General features: G+C 45.3%; 1 protein-coding gene across 8 annotated transcripts in view; it reads right to left on the bottom strand.

Moving 5' to 3' along the window:
• Wdr20 (WD repeat domain 20) overlaps positions 1-18,564 on the bottom strand; it is a 66,222-nt gene that overhangs the window by 12,538 nt on the left and 35,120 nt on the right. For 7 of the 8 annotated variants that reach the window (XM_029484437.2, XM_021179287.3, XM_021179284.3 and 4 more), the window contains exon 2: positions 11,823-12,005. The exons of the other annotated variant lie outside the window; for it this stretch is intronic. In XM_029484437.2, the coding sequence (XP_029340297.2) occupies positions 11,823-12,005 (183 nt within the window). The remainder of the gene's footprint in view (positions 1-11,822; positions 12,006-18,564) is intronic. 8 annotated transcript variants of the gene reach the window in all.

Below are 18,564 nucleotides of genomic sequence, written 5' to 3'. Positions count from 1 at the left end.
TCACTTTGTAGACCAGGCTGGCCTCGAACTCAGAAATCCGCCTGCCTCTGCCTCCCGAGTGCTGGGATTAAAGGTGTGCGCCACCACGTCCGGCTAGGAGTAAATTTTTAACTATAGCCTTAAAGCACAATGGAAAAATTCTACTGTAACTCAAAAAATGTAATCCTGGTGAGAAAGTGCAGCCAAAAGTGTGACTGCCCAACAGACACAGCAACAGTGCCTTTAGTGGCGCTACTGCAGTGGCCAGATGCATTACAGACCAGTCTCACTCACGAACTAGAAGGGTGCACTACGGTCACCCTAAATAATGTGTGTATGTGACAGAAAACTTTCCATACCACGTGCTGTGGTATGCCGTCCTCACTGTTACATTCCGGCCCTGGGAACTGAGCACACCAGTGTGAGCAATGACAGACCAAACCCCAAGGGGCACAGCATGGCAAGAGGCTTTACATTCACGCTAGAATGCTCCAAACAACCCCTCAACAGTGAAGGCACTCATAACACATGTGCATGACTTCAGCCTCTCTTGGCCTCCTCCTCTGCACTCAGGACCAACTGCCTCCCTATCACTGGGATTAGCTCATCTATCCAGAGTGCATGACCTCATAACTGCCAGATACAGCACAACTCTCACCTCTGCTTTCCCATTCAGTGATGCAACCTATAATTTCAGAAATCTTCTCTGAGATTACAAATCACATGGACAGACAGCTGATGCTGGAAGCCCCTACTGTTCACAGGGGCAGCCTAATTGCCTCTCACAGAGACTGTAGCAAATTATGTTCCCACCAGAGCTTACTTTCCCTATCAAAAGGTATAGCCCGTGAAGAAACAGAAGTTCAAAGGTCAGCAAACTTGTCTGAAGTAACATCCATTCACATCCTCACTCAGCACAGACTGTATCCTGTGTCAGACACTCATACAGCATCCATTAAAACTGCCATCCCATTTCACATAGTAGATGTGGGGTGATGATGGAAAGGCTGGGTGGAGGGCAGCTAGGAGACGCCTCTTAACCTGGTAGGGGTCAGTGGACAAAACAGGGAGGCCAGCACAAGGTATGCTGACAAGACCTGGGACGAGCTGTGATAGATGCAGGCACTCAAGAGGCTGTTACAGTAGCAGTGTGCTTCTGAGAGTGGCTCCAACATGGTTAGCTACCTTGTGTCCCATGGTAAAATGTGAACTGGTCTCAAGCCCAGCCTGCCGTGGTCACCAGCAAAGGTTCCCTGCAACAGAGTGTTGGCCTAGCTGACACCACAGCCAAGTGGGCAATGCAGCCCCCTCACCACAGAGTCACCAACTCCAGTTGTTCTAGGTTATTATTACTTTGAGTGTAACAAAGAGAACAGAAAGTGCCCAATGCCCACCCAGCTTTCAAATAAATAAACCAACACCTGGAATAGTTTATCCTATAAATGTAAGGATTAAATTTTCAAAGAGAATGTGTGCATGGTAGTTACGCTCCACAGGGAGTCCCAGGCCAGCTAAGAGGACCTGGCAAGACTGTCTCAAAAACAAAACAAAACACAATTTTACACAGCCCAGCCTCTACACCAAAAAGGTCATGTTTTTATTTCAGAAAACATCTGCTGAAAAAATGATAGATTCCTGTTAGAAGCCAGCATTAGGTGGCGGGATCTTGTCGTTGGTTCTGGGCTCTCATGGGAGCAAACCCTCATTTAGATAAGCATTTGGAAAGCTGTCCCAGCAAAACCCTATTTCTGTATGTAATTAGTACTCTATGGAGGTAGGCGGGGAGACAGAAGCAAAAGGGCCCAGGCTCTCACACAGCAGCTGAGAAGCTGAAAACAGCTGGAGCACCTGGAGTAACGATCACATGGGACACAGGGCTGTGACTGAGGTCCCAGGATGGAGCCATGCTCTGGCCCTGGAGCCCTACACTGCCCCTTCCTTGTTGCTGGCCTCAAAGGAGATGTATTGTAAATGCAAAACACACACTGGATTCTGCAGTTGTAGGATGGAAAAAGGAATGTCAATGATCTTCTTCCTTGTTTTTATATTGTACAGTGAAATATTTGAGTGTCTGAGATAAAATACAATATATTCTTAAAGGTAATTTCACCTGGCTTCCCCCTTTGAAACTGTGAGTGCATACCTACGCTCACTCTGTACCCCTTGACAGCCCACACCGCTGCAGACAGGGGCATCAAAGGCTCGGAAAAGGGATGGGACAGAGCAAGGTGGACTCCCTCAGCAGAAGGGACGGAATGGAAGGTCAAGTGGGGATGAACTGGTTAGTAGGCCATGAACAGAGGTGATGTGGCATGCCTATAACAGTGAGTGTGGGAGTGGGGGGAGGGGTGGTGAGAAGGGTAGAAGTGTATAAAGACCCCAAGTCAAGCCTGTACTGAGAATGAGCAGGAAAGTCAAACAAGGCAGCATTGGGAGCAACAGGAACCTGTGACATCCTAGGATCTCCAATGAAGCATGGTGGAATGTAGACCTCTGGAAAACTCTACCCAAGGGTGCACAACAAGGCCATCTGGTCATTTTCTACTATACTGACCACAGAGCTCTCCATTAAACAGCTGGCTTCCTAAGGACTAAAGCCCGTCTCCAAAACCACTTTGTGAACACAAGAAAAACCCAACTCATTTCATGCCCACACCACAACAGAACCCTGACGTTTTTGTGAGCACAGACAGGTCAGGGCTCAAGCTCTAGGCTCTCCATGGGTCCTGAACACTTTGCCAGAGCTCACCTTCTGCCTCATCCTCGAGCAAGTGCTCTTTGGACTTGCTCAAGTAACTCAAGAAAAAAAAAATCACACCAAGTAAGAAAAAGGTATCTGCCCACTGCATTAGCAGGAGAGTCCCTGGGTCATCACACTCGTTAGCCGGGAGCAAGAAGACCTATCTGAGGCCACATCAAGTGTCAATGACAATTAATGTGACCTGAAGCTTTCTGAAGCATTTCATTCACTTTTATTTTTTTTTACTTCTACCAACAGGACAAGCAGAAAAAATATTTGGGGGTGGGTATGCACTCTATTACACAGACATTAATTTATAATTAAAAAACAATTAAAAACAGCAATTAAAAACGACATAAAAATAAAAATACACATACACACACAAAAAGCAAAACAGAAGTAAGTGGAGAGGCCTGAAGCTCACCCAGAGAAGGCTTATATTAGAAAATGGTATTTTTAAAGCCACCAAGAAAGGAGCATATGTCATTTTTACCAATGTTAAAACTTTAAGAAGTTGATCACTGTATGCTCATTTCATTTCTTCAGTTAAAAAAAGCAACAAAACCAAAACTGACATAATGCAGCCCACTCAGTCAGATAGTCAAAGCACTGCACAGCAGGTCCCACTCCTGGAGTCCCCGGACAGGAGGACTCTAACTGAACTGGGAGTATCACCCCGCCCATAACCCATCTCCTACACACACACACACACACACACACACACACACACACACACACACAATATCAAGCCAGACTTGATCTAAACACAGGACACGACACGTGTGCCTGCTTTGGCCTCAAAGTTTAGAACAGAAGGTCCTAATATCAATAATAAAAGCAGCCAAGATAACAAGCTCTTTTATGTTTTATGGCTTACCACAATCAAAAAACATAACTTAAAATTCCCTTGTAGCTGTCAAACTACAGAGAATAAATGATGCGGAATGCCCCGTCATAAGTAGGACATCTCTATCCCCCGTTCCAAGGCTCAGGGAACACAGGAGAAGAAAGGGGCAGAGGGACCGAGAGATGGCTGAGCAGTTAAGCACACTGCCTACTCTTCTAGTGGACAGGGACTCAATTCCCAGCACACACATGGTGGCTCACAGCTCCAGAAGATCTAATGCCTTCTTTTGGACTCTAAAGCCTGAGACATGCACATGGTCCAGTTTACACACAAGCAAACACCTACACATTAAAGTAAAGTGAGTAAACAGGCTGGAGAAGGGAAGGCTGAGAGGGAAAGAGCCGCCCATGAGTGGGGCACTGATTCCTGCACTTGTATTTTGCTTTTTGTTGTTAGTCTTAAAGACTTTACTTGTCAGGATTCTGTCACTCAATTCTGACCACCAAGAGGAGGTATGAACATGCACATACATACATAGACACATACAAATAAGTCTTTAAAAAAGAAAATGCCATTATTATAAATGTATTATTAATATATGATAATTAAAAAAAAAAAACACTTTCAAGTTGGGCAGTAGTCATACATGCTTTTAATCCCAGTACTGGGGGAGGCAGAGGCCAGTCTGGTCTACAGTGAGCTCCAGAACAGCCAGAGCTACACAGAGAAACCCTGTCTCAAAAACCCAAAACCAAGTAAGCAAGCAAGCAAAAATACTTTCAAAATTCCTTTAAGTCACCATCCTGTGTATATACCCCAAATCAGAATTTTTACAAAGAAAATTTTTGATTATTATAACAAGTGTCCCTTTGTAACACTTCTTCCCCAATATATAGCCAGTAGTTAAAAAAACAAACTCTTGGGTGCTCCAGCAAGTCAGAAACACTGATCACAATGTCTGGGTAGACACCACCATCTTGTTGATAAACTATGTGGCAATATACATACAGGTAACAATAAACAGGAACCTCAGCTCTACTTTAACAAACTAGAAGAGGAAGAGGCAGGAAGGCGCCGAGGACTTCACTTCCAGAAGAGTCTAGAAGGACTGGGTATTTCCCCTTTCTTCTGGTCAGAAGTAGGCAGAACTACACAAATCTCTGCAGTGTCTGAGAATAGGCCCAACACTAGGAACAAGACAGTGCCAGGGCTCCCCTCTGTTCAGTCCTGGAGGAACCAGGGGCAAACTCAAGGCCAGCAGGCATCTCTACAGAAAAGTATGAATCCTCCAGTTATTGCCCCATTAACAAAGAAAGGAAGAAGCCAGGCAAGGTAGGTCACGCCTTTGATCCTAGCACTTGGGAGATGGAGGCAGGTGGATCTCTGTAAGTTTGAGGCCAGTCTAGTCTACAAAGTAAGTTCCTGGACAGTCAGGGCTGTTATACAGAGAAACTCTGTCTTGAAAATCAAACAAACAAAAAAACAACCACCACCACCCCCAATACAAAAAAGAAAAATAAGAGGAGGGGGGAGGGGAAGAGGGAGACTATGATGGCTAACAGTAAGCACTAGGATTTATAGGGAGGGAGAGAGAGAGGGAGGGGAAGAGGGAGACTATGATGGCTAACAGTAAGCACTAGGATTTATAGGGAGGGAGAGAAAGGGAGGGAAGAGGGAGACTATGATGGCTAACAGTAAGCACTAGGATTTATAGGTGATGTTTTCCTGGCTTTTTGTTTTCTATTTTCTAGCTTTTCTATAAATAAGCACTTAAAATTCTTACAGTTCTAATTTGCAGGCAAAAAAATTACCTTTGAAATTATACTTGTTTTCAGATATAAAAATATTATCTATTTTTATTTCCAGTGCATATGAAGAACTTACAATTGCATTTTCTTCACACATCTGAAAGTCTTATGTACCAGTACCAGACCACAGCATGCAAACAGCTATTCTGAACCCTCCTCTGTTGGCAGGTATGCATCTGTGTGTAGGTACTACTGAATTTGCTGGTGTGGGGCATTAACTGGTTGTCTGGTGTTCTGAGGAACGGCATGAGAGGGAGGGCTACAGTCCTGGAGTACAGTCAGCTCCGTTCCGTCTCAGGCACCTTTTACTCCTAGAATACTCTCCCCACAGACCCCTTGCACGAACTCTCAGAACTGTGTTCACATGCTAGCAAACCTCAAATTTTTATCCCTTCTTAAATTTCATTACATGTATGTATCTACTTGTTTGTTTTGTGTATGCGTGTGTCAGAGTGTAAGCTGGTTCTCCTTTCACAACGTGCGTTCCAGGGATGGAACTCAAGTCATCCAACATGGCAACTGCACTCTCTAAGTCACCTTGCCCATCTATTTCCCTACTTAGCAAACCTATCAACCAACCGACAGAAAACCTGCCCTTCAGATCCATACTTGAAGTATCTGCAGGTTTCTTAAACCAAGTACAAAATGCACCTCCGCTCCCTTCCATTCTCACTCAGTGTAGGGACAGGCAGAACCTTAAACTTATCAACGCCTCCCTCCAACTCAGTTCTAAGAAGGAACCACAGTAAGTGTCCCAAACAGCTGGAAACTGGAAAATAAGCTCAGGGGCTTCCCAGCGCCCCCCCATCAGCTCCCAACTGCCTGTAACTCCATCTTCAGGGAACTTGATGCCCTCTTCTGGCCTCCTCAGGCAATGACCACACAGAGACAAAGTGGGGAGAGAGAAGGAGGGAGGGAAGGATCTTTAAAAATAACCCCAACAATCTGTCTTTCCATCCCCTTTTGATCCAGGCTTCTTTAAGCAACTCTGCCTGGACCAGGCCCTGCACGCTCATTCCCCACTCCACACTGCTCTGCCTAGAAGCTGTTGTCTTGGTTCCCCGATTCTGTGTTCTTTTCTATCCCAAATGGTTTACCTGCCACCCCTACTGCAGAAATGGCCTGTCTCTAACTCCTTATGTTTGTGGCCACCTCCTCCTCCTCTTCCTCCTCCTCTTCCTCCTCGTCTTCCTCCCCTTCCTCTTCCTCCTCCTCTTCCTCCCCCCTCCTCCTCCTCCCCTCCCCCCCTCCTCCTCCCCTCCCCTCCTCCTCCTCCCCCCCCCTCCTCCTGAGAGGCTCACCTTGAAGCACACCACTTGTTCAGAACTTCTCATCTGCCAGCTTAAAGCAGTCTGCACTTCTTCCTATCCCACAGTGGGTCCCTCTGTAGCCAGTAGTATGTGTGGGTGCTACTGCTATTTATACCTCTCTCCTCCAAGAGGGAGGACAAAGGGCAGGTTTAATCTGCTGCTGCAGGTGGTCAAGGTCTGCTGATGAGCAAAAGGACTGTCAAAGTCTGGTTCAACTCCTTCCATGGATATTTTATTCCCTATTCTAGGGAGGAATGAAGTATCTACGCGTTGGTCTTCCTTTTTTATTTTCTTGTGTTTTGGAAGTTGTATCTTGGGTATTCTAAGTTTCTGGGCTAATATCCATTCATCAGTGAGTGCATATCTAATGACTTCTTTTGTGATTGGGTTACCTCACTCAGAATGATATCCTCCAGATACATGCATTTGCCTAAGAATTTCATAAATCCATTGTTTTTAATAGCTGAGTAGTACTCCATCGTATAAATGTACCACATTTTCTGTAACCATTCCTCTGTTGAGGGACATCTGGGTTCTTTCCAGCTTCTGGCTATTATAAATAAGGCTACTGCCAGGCAGTGGTGGCGCACACCTTTAATTCCAGCACTCGGGAGGCAGAGGCAGGTGGATTTCTGAGTTCGAGGCCAGCCTAGTCTACAAAGTGAGTTCCAGGACAGCCAGGGCTACACAGAGAGACCCTGTCTCAAAAAGGCTAATAATAAATAAATAAATAAATAAGGCTGCTATGAACATAGTGGAGCATGTGTCCTTATTACCAATTGGAACATCTTCTGGGTATATGCCCAGGAGAGGTATTGCTGGATCTACCGGTAGTACTATGTCCAGTTTTCTGAGGAACCGCCAGACTGATTTCTGAGAATAAAATATCCATGGAAGGAGTTGCAGAGACAAAGTTTAGAGCTAAGACAAAAGGATGGACCATCCAGAGACTGCCCCACCCAGGGGTCCATCCCATAATCAGCCACCAAACGCAGACACTATTGCATATGCCAGCAAGATTTTGCTGAAAGGACCCTGATATAGCTGTCTCTTGTGAGGCTTTGCCAGTGCCTGGCAAATACAGAAGTGGATGCTCACAGTCATCTATAGGATGGAACACAGGGCCCCCAATGCAGGAGCTAGAGAAAGTACCCAAGAGCTGAAGGGGTCTGCAACCCTATAGGTGGAACAACAATATGAACTAACTAGTACCCCCAGAGCTCGTGTCTCTAGCTGCATATGTAGCAGAAGATGGCCTAGTTGGCCATCATTGGGAAGAGAGGCCCTTTGGTCTAGCAAACTTTATATGCCCCAGTACAGGGGAACGCCAGGGCCAAGAAGTGGGAGTGGGTGGGTAGGGGAGCAGGGCGGGGGGAGAGTATAGGGGACTTTTGGGATAGCATTTGAAATGTAAATGAAGAAAATATATAATAAAAAATTTTTTTAAAAAAGTCTAGTTCAAGCCCCCTGCTCTCACCTGGACACTCACTAGTACCTTCATTGTCTCTTCCTTCACTAGGATCCACCTTCTAAAAGTGAGATTTAAAAAAAACCACATTCCATCCTTGATTAAAAGTGCCCCCCCCCCAGTCCAAATCTCTCAGCAGGACATAAATAATTTGGCTGTAACTCCTCTTTCTGATGACTGCTGCTATACCACCTGGTGACTTCACTCTGTTGTCATTTGATGGTCTAGTAAATGACAATGACAGAGAAGTTCTGTTTTTGTTCTGATTTGTTTGTTTTTTTAGACAGGGCCTTGTTCTGAAGCCCAGGCTGGGATTTCAGGCACACACCACCATGCCTGGCTCCATTTCTTCAGTTTGCAGGGTACCCTTGCCTCCTTCCTTTCCCTCACAAGTGCCCCAAGACCCAGAGCAGTATTATATTCTGGAAGAACCTCTCAGACCCCTTCTCGGAACCTAACTCTTATCTTCCTCCATTCTTATTTTTCTCAAGATAGAGGTTATCTGTGCAGCCCAGGCTGGCTTCAAATTAGAGATCCTTCTACCTCAGTCCTCAGCCTCACAATGAGCTACCCCATGCTACTGGCCAAAGAAGAGGGTGGGGGTGGGGGATGCCTAGGAAAATGCCTCAGTGGCCAAAAGCTTGCAAAGGACCAGTTTGGTGCCCACCACCCATTTGTTGGTAATAACGGTCTGTAACTTCAATTCCAGGGGATCTGACACCCTCTCCTGACCTCCTCAGCACCAGGGATGAATGTGGTGCACAGACATAAATGTAGGCAAAGCACTCATGTACATATATTAAGTACGTTTTAAAACAGTCTTTATTTGACACATTAAATAATACATGTGTTGGGTGTGGTGGAACATATCTTTGATCCCAGCCAGCACTTGGGAAGCAGAAGCAGATGGAGCTCTGTAAGTTCAAGGCTAGTCTGGTCTACAAAGTGAGTTCTAGGCCAGTCTGATCTCCATGTGAAAAACAAAAGAACGAACACATGCAGTACTTATACCACCTGTCCCTCACTGCTGTGGTGGTGACAACAGGCCTACAGTCTCCCTCACCATCCTGACTAACTGAGCTGCTGAGAAGGCCAGGCTGAACCAGGCAGAGTTTCTGGAGTTAATTTCTGATTCCAGCTCTATCATGATAGCTCTATGAACTTGCTACCTGATGTGGTCAAGGCACTCAGCACCTCTTTGAAGATCTCATCTGTAAAGTGAAGACCCCCCTTTTCCCCTCCTATGTACCTGTCCCAGAACCCCCATCTCACACACTGATGCTGAGTATAGCCGAGCATACACAGGGACACCTTTTTCCAGCATTCCTGCCACTCTTAGATACTCGAGTGGGCAGCCCTCATGGCAGCCTGAGAGATGAACTCCTATCACTAAGACTAGTGAAGACAATTCACTTTTCAATTTCCAGCTCCAAATGCCAACCTGGCATTAAAGCATAAACAGTAGTCCTAGCATTCTGAGTAGCCGTTTAGTCCTAGCATTCTGAGTAGCCGTTTAGTCCTAGCATTCTGAGTAGCCGTTTAGTCCTAGCATTCTGAGTAGCCGTTTAGTCCTAGCATTCTGAGTAGCCGCTTTCAACCGCAATCAAAGAGCAGGCAAGAACTTGTGCTTCCATCGTGAAGAGGAAGGAGTTGCCTTCTGTCCTGCAGCTCCATCACTGATGTTGCCAGAATATTCTTAAAGCCATGTGGGCTCCAGCTCCCACCCCTCCCCCAGCACAGCACACAACCCTTTCTTGTTCTCTGAGTGGCATTCTGTGCCATCCTCGGTCAGAACTGCCTCTGGGTCTTGTTTACCAACAACTTGGCACAGGGTTCAATCAATTCCCACTCCATCACACGCTCTTCTACCCAAACACAAAGTCCCACAATGACTCCAACTCCAGCTTCTGTTAACAGAGCAGAGCAAAGCAACTCTGTGCCTCCTACAGTGCTGTCTTCCTCAAGTCCCCGTAAAAATAAAAAATAACCAAATCACTCAGCTACTTACAAATCAGATGACATCAGTGAAAAAATCTGGGTAAACATTCTTTTCTAATTAAGGTTTTTTTTTTTAAAGGGAAAATAGGGCCAAATAGTTTTTCTCTTTAACTGTCAATTCAAAGGGAAAGTTTATTCCCAATCAACCCAGAAGGACCCAGAATGATCCTGGACATGCAGACAGCATCTGCCATAAGGACTACAGAGAACAGAGCTCTGGCTGCTGTGTATCAAGTTCAAAGCTGTCCTTCTCCTTCTGAAAATCACTTCTTACAACCTAGAATTGAGAGCACATCCCTGCTCCATGTACATGATATTGAAACCAAGCAGCATGGCAAAGGACACATCCTTCTGACATGAAGCCCATATAATACAACCTTTCCTAAAAGGCTGCGTAACAAGATGGAAATTAGAACCCAGAGTGTCCACCTCAGCAAGGGTGCTGCATCTCTGCCATTTCCTAGGAAAGTCACACTGAAACAGAAGTGGAAAAGTGCCAAATACACACTACTACTTGGAACTGAAAAGCCACCGTAGCAGCCTGAGTAAATATAATCTATTGCCAACTTCTGTCTGCTATGTAAAAGTCCTGATATATTCCTAACGGATAGGTCAGACAGCTCAAGTTCCTCTCTGAACAGAACGGAAGATGTGCCCAAGACCCTAGTGCAAACAACACTGCAAAACCCGTGTCTCTTGATTCACTCTTAGGTCTAGCCATTTCAGGTAGCTGTATAAGAAATATTTTCAAGAGCATGAAAGCTACCCCTTAGCTAAATGCCTGCCAAATACACACACAGAAGTTTAAACTGTAATTTGAGCAGCCTGAGGACATGTCACCACCATGTCATTTCATTCCATCTGTATGAAACTATCCAATGATGTGAACAATGTCTGGAATTCTCTATTTTTTACTATACATATCAAGAGCTGGGTATGGTAGTGCATGCCTTCAATCCCAGAACTTGGGAGGCAATGACAGAAGGATCTCTGTGAGTTCCAGGCCATCTTGGTCTTCATAATGAGTTCCAGGCCAGTCAGGGCTACACAGCAAAGCAAAAAAACCAAAACAACAGCACAAAAAAATCTAAAATCACATCTTAAGTTTTAAGTAATCTTGTCCCCATTCCACAAGTGATGCATGTGTATGGACACGTATGTCTGTGGAGACCAGAGGTCAACACGCTGCAGCTTCCTCTCCTGTCCTGTCTTTAAATAAACAAACACCAGGGTCTCTCACTGAAACTTGGGGCTCACCTGACTCATCTAGACTAGCTGGTCCCAGGGATCCTTCAGTCTCCACTTCCCAGGACTGGAATCAAAGATACACATGGCCATGCCTGGCTTTCTATGTGGGGGCTGAAAATCCAAAGTACCACTTTATACCCCCCCAAGCCACCCCCCTCACCCCAATACAGAAGGGTTTTAAAGTACCTGCTGTAGACTGCTGATCATTCTCTCTGTACAAATGCACAAAACAGTTACTCCAAGGAAAAACACATCTGCAACATTAATTAATCTACCACATTTAAACTTGCATAACTCTAGGTAAAGACAGCTGAGCAAATGAAAACTGGGTTTAGCTCAAACTGTGAAAAGGCCCGCTCCCTCTGAGTAAGAGCACAGAAGCTCTCACAGGGCTCCCCCGCAGCTGAGGTGAGGCGCTACTTACTTCCTCATTAAACAGCTTGCTGGTCTCTTTCTTGATTGGGTCTATAAGCTGGACTTGGCCTGCGGAAAAGCCCACTAGGAGAGAGACGCTCTCTGCTGTAGCTGTGAGGAGGTTGAAGTCATGGCAAGTGGGCTGCGTCCCTTTGTATATCCTCTTATCTATGGGTTTACTCAGGTCGGCAGCCTGGAGGGAAGAGAACAGTAATAAGTACACAGCACACTAAGGTGAGAAAGCTAAGGTAAACTACTTTATATCCCATTAGGAAATACAATTTTTAAAGTTATTCAAAATACTGCTTGGATTGTGACTTAACACTCACTGCATATTTTACAGAAACAATTTCACACATGTAGCCAGTTAGACTAACTATAAAATACTCACTCATAACTGTCGTTTCCACAACTTTTCCTCCTTCAAATACATGAAGCAATGACTCCTGGATTTCAGAAGGAAACCTCTTTGACCCTAAATTCCACACTTCCAAATGCATTCCAAGAATCCTAACACAGTGAGTCTATCCCCAGTGAGCTCGGGCACGTCTAGTGCACTGAACGCCCACTCCTCAGTTACCTAACTAGCGCTTACTCAAGTGTGGTCTACAGACTGCCAGGCAACTCAGCACACACACTCTCAAGCCCTGCTGCACACCCTGCTCTAGAAATGATGGGAGTAGCCCCTGAGCTGTAGTTTGACAGGCCCCTCAGGTGATCAGATGCCCCAAGATCTGAGAAGCACTGCTGGAGTCAGTCACATAAGGCTTCCTTCTCTGCTGTCACCACTTTTAAGTCATTGTCCTACCTGGCAAATGTCAGAGCTGGATTTGGATCCCAGATCTGCTGACCGTAGCAGACAAGGAGAAAATACAACTAATACATTCCAAGGTCAAAAGCAAACAGTTTCTGGCTCGAGTTAAAAGTGGCTTTTCAGTGGGTCCCCAACTCCCCCCATTAATCTTTTTGTTCTTTTTGAGACAGGTTCTCTGTGCTGCCCTGGCTGTAGACCTGGTTAGCCTTGGACTCACAGAGGTTCACCTGTCTCTGCCTCCTGAGTGCTGGAATGAGTGTGTGCCTTTTTTTTTGGTTTTTCATTTATTATGTGTACACCCCCAAGAGACATGTGGAGCCTGGGAGGCCAGCAGACAAGTTAAGCAAGTCAGGGCTCAGCTTCTGCTTCTACTACCCGGGTCACGGGGATTGAATGCAGACTGGCAGGTTTCCTTTCTTTTACAAAAAGCAAATTTTCTCCAAGAAGTGTCCCATGCAAGTGCAGTATGCTGGGTTGTTTCTGTTGACTCAGCAGGGGATACCTGCTATGTTTGAATGTCATATTGAGCTAGCGAGATGGCTCAGGGGGTACAGGTGCTTGTTGCCAAGCCTAGTGAGCCTTTCCACACCTACACAGACACACACAGACACCTTTAAAGTAAGTAACTAAAAAGGGAAAGATAAAAGCACAAATGGAGACACAGTCTCTCTTAAGCATGTCTATCTATTCTCACTTCCTCTTCACCCCAGGCATCACTGCAAACCCACAGAGCCCAGTGCCCTCTTTTCTTCCAAAAGGGCCTGTGATACTATATGATTTATTGTGTTTGACTCTCAAATAAAATACGTAATAGAAAAGACTTCAGAATTGTGACTAAGAGTAAGCTGGAAACTGTGGATTTCATAGTTAGGACACAAGAGGGACATGCTGTCCTGGAAGCTCAGCACAAAAGAGGCAGGCTACCTTCCCAGCTCACCTCTAGTAAGACACAGAGAAGGTGCACACCTTTACTCCCAGCGTTTGAGGCAGAGGTCAGCAAGATCTCAGAGTTTGGGGCCACACATGGTGAGATCTTGCCTCAAAACACAAACCAATCAAAAACACAGTGAGACTTTCTGTCCCACCAACTGTGGACTCAAGAGTGGAGCACAGAACAAGGAAAAGTGCACAGTAGACAGCCCTGAAGTGTATGGTGAATACTGGCTCAAACAAAAGGGCGCTGGCCTTGCTGCAGGGAGGACGGATGAGGAGACAGGGCAGCTGGATGGAGTCTGAGGACCAGCAGCAGAAAGCACCTAAGGGACCCACAAGGCTGAGGGAAGAAGACCCCTGCTGGCCCCGGAGGCTGAGGAAGGACATTCCAGACTGAGGAAACAGCGTAAGGAAGCCACCCACAACAATGAAGACAGCAGCACAAGGAAAACTGGGTGAAATAATACAACTGGCAGCTAGAGAAGAACATTCAAACAACTCAGTTACTGTCTTTAGAAAATATCTTATGTAACAGTTTGTCTCATACATGTCTCATATAGATCACATGCATGCCTGAGAAGGCCAGAAGAGGGCATTAGATGCCCTGGAACTGGAATTAGAAGGTTGTGTGCCCCAGTATGGGTCCTGGGAATCAAATCAAAGTCCTCTGAAGAGCAGCAAATACTTTTAGCCTCTGAGCCATCTCTCCAGTCCAGTTTTTGGTTTGGGTTGGGGGTTTTTTTTTGTTTTGTTTTGTTTTTTAACTTTTTGAGACAGGGTTTCTCTGTGGACTAGGCTGGCCTGTCTAACTTTGCTTTTGTTTGTTTAAACTAACAATTGGAGTCAGGCAGTGGTGGTACACACCTTTAATCCTAGCATCTGGGAGACAGAAGGCAGAAGCAGGTGATCTCTGAATTTCAGGCCAGGCTGCTCTACAGAGCAATTCCAGGATAGCCAGGGCTACATTTTGCACCCCTATCTCAAAACCACAGTCATCCCTACCCCAAAAATTACCAAGAAAGATGGATGAGAAAGGTATTTTTGTTGTTGTTTTGTTTTGTTTTAAATTTATTTAAAGTATAGAAGTACTTACTCTATATGCATGCATACCTGTGTGCCATAAGAGGGCATCAGATCCCATTACAGATGGTTGTGAGCCACCATGTGGTTGCTGGGAATTGAACTCAGGACCACACAGCTAGACCCTAGGACACTTGCTCTCTCCTGCCTCAGGCTATTCTTCAGTGAAAGCTCCTCTCCCCTAATGGCATACATACCAGTGCTGTGCTACCTACCCCAAGCAGAATTACCGTGAAGCCTGAAGTGACTCTCCATACACAGAGGTCCCTTCTCTAATACTTCATGGACTCTACTATGGTACTCGAGATCTCTGGAATCTAGCCTAGGCAGAAGAGAAGGCCAGTTCAAGCAGCATGGCTGTCTCCCAGATTGTCTCCTCTCAACAGCCAATCACCTAGCTCTGTGTATTTCTGTCCTACTTCCTCTCCACTGTGTGTGTGACACTAATAGCAGATGTCACTTCCTGAGCCAGCCTCTGTCCCGCTTCAAGGGGTCATTACCCCTGGTAGATGGCTTCCCAGCTCCAGGCCATCTAGCAGAAAGGGAAAGTTCAGACTTTCAACCTTGCAAAGTTAAGTGCACACTTAGCTTTAACCTAACCTTCCCCTTGACAGCTCCTTCCTGTCACTAGTCTAAGCATAAACCTCCGGTTGCCACACCCCCCTCTTCTTTCACAGAGCAGCAGTTCTCTTTACTGAGCACTTCCTGCACAGCAGCCCCACACTGGGAACTTGACGCCATTAGCCCATTTTATGTCTGAGAAGACACTATGGAGGGCTGCAGGGTCATGGCCCAGTGTTCTCCTCTACCTTCAGTTACTCTGTGCCACTATGCCAAGCCTCAGTGCACAGAGCCTCTTTTTGCCGCTTAGCTACAGTAGTCTCCATGGTCACCTTCAGGAATCCTGCCAGTCACTTTTAAGGCCCAATGGTTCTCTTAGCTACAACTCTGTGCTCCTCAGTTTATCCAAGTTCCTAAGCACTTTAGTAAAGCCACAAAGTCTAAATGATTAAGCACTTGTATGGCTTCAGAATTTTTAGTTCTTTAAGATTTATTTTTATTTCATGTGTACAGGTGATTTGCCTGTATTCACACCTGTGCCCCATGTGACACAATACCTATTGAGGCCAGAGGGCATCAGATCCACTGGGACTAGAGCACTCATCACTGTAACCTCCAAGGAGCAAGCCAGATCCTCTGAAAGGCCATATACTCTCTTACTCCTCGAGCCTTATCTCCAGCCCCAGGATTACGTTTATATGTTCTCATGACCTCGGACTCAGCTGTGTTTCTGTATGTCCCAAGAGTGGTATAGGACCAACTTTAAAACTTTCTCATCCAGGGCTGGAGAGACTGGTCAGCAGTTAAGGGCACTGGCTGTTCTTCCAGACGTCCTGAGTTCAATTTCCAGCAACCACATGGTGACTCACAACCATCTGTAATGGGATCTGGTGCCCTCTTCTGGCACTCAAGTACATGTACATGCATGTACAATAACAACTCCCTTAAGGAGTAGAACTTGTAGGGTACACTATACTGCTCTACAAATCCAGCTTTCAGCTTCCTAGTGGCTTCTACATGCTTTGCATCAGAACTGTCAATCATCTGAACTCTTTTAAACATGAATTTGTGGGCTGGTGAGATGGCTCAGTGGGTAAGAGCACCCGACTGCTCTTCCGAAGGTCCAGAGTTCAAATCCCAGCAACCACATGGTGGCTCACAACCATCCGTAATGAGATCTGGCACCCTCTTCTGGAGTGTCTGAAGACAGCTACAGTGTACTTACATATAATAAATAAATAAATCTTTAAAAAAAAAAAAAAAACATGAATTTGTAACAGAGCCAGTTTCTTTAGACTTCTTACCAGTTTCAAAAACCAAGTCATATTTGGTTTCTAGCCTCAATAGAGCATCCACCTTACTACAAACACTCAATATTTACTGGCAGAAATACTGAAGAAGCTACATTTATTATTCTCGATTGTTTTCAATGTTAAACGTGTATAGAGGACTGTGGTTATGAACACTGGCTGCTCTTCCAGAGAACCTGAGTTCATTTGCCAGCAACCAACCGCATGGGGCTCACAACCATCTGTAATGGGATGCCTTCTTCAGGTGTGTCTGAAGTCAGCTATAGTGTACTCTCTACATAAAATAAATAAATCTTTTTTAAAAAGTGTGTATGAGTTAAGAGTTCTGCATATGGAGTTATTAATCTCATCATATTCATTAGTCCTCAACTCAGTAAACATTTTAAGCAATGCTTTAAAAATGCATACTTGCCAGGCATGCCAGACCAGAGATCCTAGCGCTTGAGTAGAGGCAAGAAGACCAAAGAGTCAAGGTTATCCTTGGTTATAAAATGAGCTGGAGGTCAGCCTGGGTAAAATGAAATCCTGCCACAAAACAACAATAAAATTCAAAGCCAGAGGCTAATTTATGCCGTATGAGGCCTGGCCTGTCTCAAACTACAGAAAACCCAAACCCAAACCAAGATCTTTTAATCCAGGCTGAGGCAAGAGATTGACAAATTCCAGACCAGCCTGATCTCTATAGTGTAAAACCCCCGTACAAAAAGAAACAAATGCAAAATGAGCCCCACAGCCTGGGTACACACACTTGCAAGCACTTGGGAGGCAGCAACAATCAAACAAAACCACAAAGAGCTAAACAGTGAAAGGGGCCAATCCTCTAAAACTCAAGAGGAGCCCGGCGTGGTGGGGCACGCCTTTAGTCCCAGCACTCTGGAGGCAGAGGCAGGTGGATTTCTGAGTTTGAGGCCAGCCTGGTCTACAAAGTGAGTTCCAGGACAGCCAAGGCTATACAGAGAAACCCTGTCTCAAAACAAACAAACAAACAAACAAACAAACAAACAGTGTTAGCTGCTCTAGCAGAGGACCTGTGTTCGTCCACATGGTGGCTAAAACACATCTGTAACTCCAGTTTCAGGGAATTCAACACTCTCTTCTGACCTTCTCAGGCATCAGTCATATTGTGTATAAATAAAACATTTTTTTTCTGTGTCCACCATGCTCCACTTATGTGGGGTTAGGGTTAGGGTTAGCCATGTAGGATGACATTTTTTTTCTTTTTTTTTTTTCCGTTTTTTTAATTAGATATTTTCTTCATTTACATTTCAAATGCTATACCGAAAGTCCCCTATACCCCACCCCCCTGCCCTGCTCCCCAATCCATCCACTCCTGCTTCCTGGTCCTGGCATTCTCCTGTACTGGGACATATAATCTTTGTAAGACCAAGGGCCTCTCCTCCCATTGATGGCCGACTAGGCCATCCTCTGCTACATATGCAACTAGAGACACAGCTCTGGGGGTACTGGTTAGTTCATATTGTTGTTCCTCCTATAGGGTTGCAGACCCCTTTAGCTCCTTGAGTACTTTCTCTAGCTCCCTTTTTTTTTTCTTTTAAAGATTTATTTATTTTTATTTATATGAGTACACTGCAGCTGTCTTCAGAGACACACCAGAAGAGGGCATCAGATCCCATTACAGGGCTGGAGAGATGGCTTAGCGGATAAGAGCACCAACTGCTCTACCAGAGGTCCTGAGTTCAATTCCCAGCAACCACATGTTGGCCCACAACCATGTGTAATAGGATCCGATGCTCTCTTCTGGAGTGTCTGAAGAGAGCAACAGTGTACTCATATACATAAAACAGATCCCATTACAGACGGTTGTAAGCCACCATGTGGTTGCTGGGAATTGAACTTAGGACCTCTGGAAAAAGCAGTCAGTGCTCTTAACTGCTGAGCCATTTCTCCAGCCCTAAAATGTCCTTTTATTGCCAAGTTTAACAATTAAAATGCTCAAATAGAGAGTGTGTGCTCTGTATTCTTTGTCTGCAATCACTTTTCTCACACCTTATCCCACTCCTCCCCTCTGAAATTCTTTGCTCTAGCACTCCCTG

This window comes from Mus caroli, unplaced genomic scaffold, assembly GCF_978045245.1.
Source record: "Mus caroli unplaced genomic scaffold, Mus_caroli_1 scaffold_14, whole genome shotgun sequence".
NCBI lineage: Eukaryota > Metazoa > Chordata > Mammalia > Rodentia > Muridae > Mus > Mus caroli.
The sequence above is the reverse complement of the archived record's forward strand: the minus strand, read 5'-3'. Positions and strand labels throughout refer to the sequence as shown.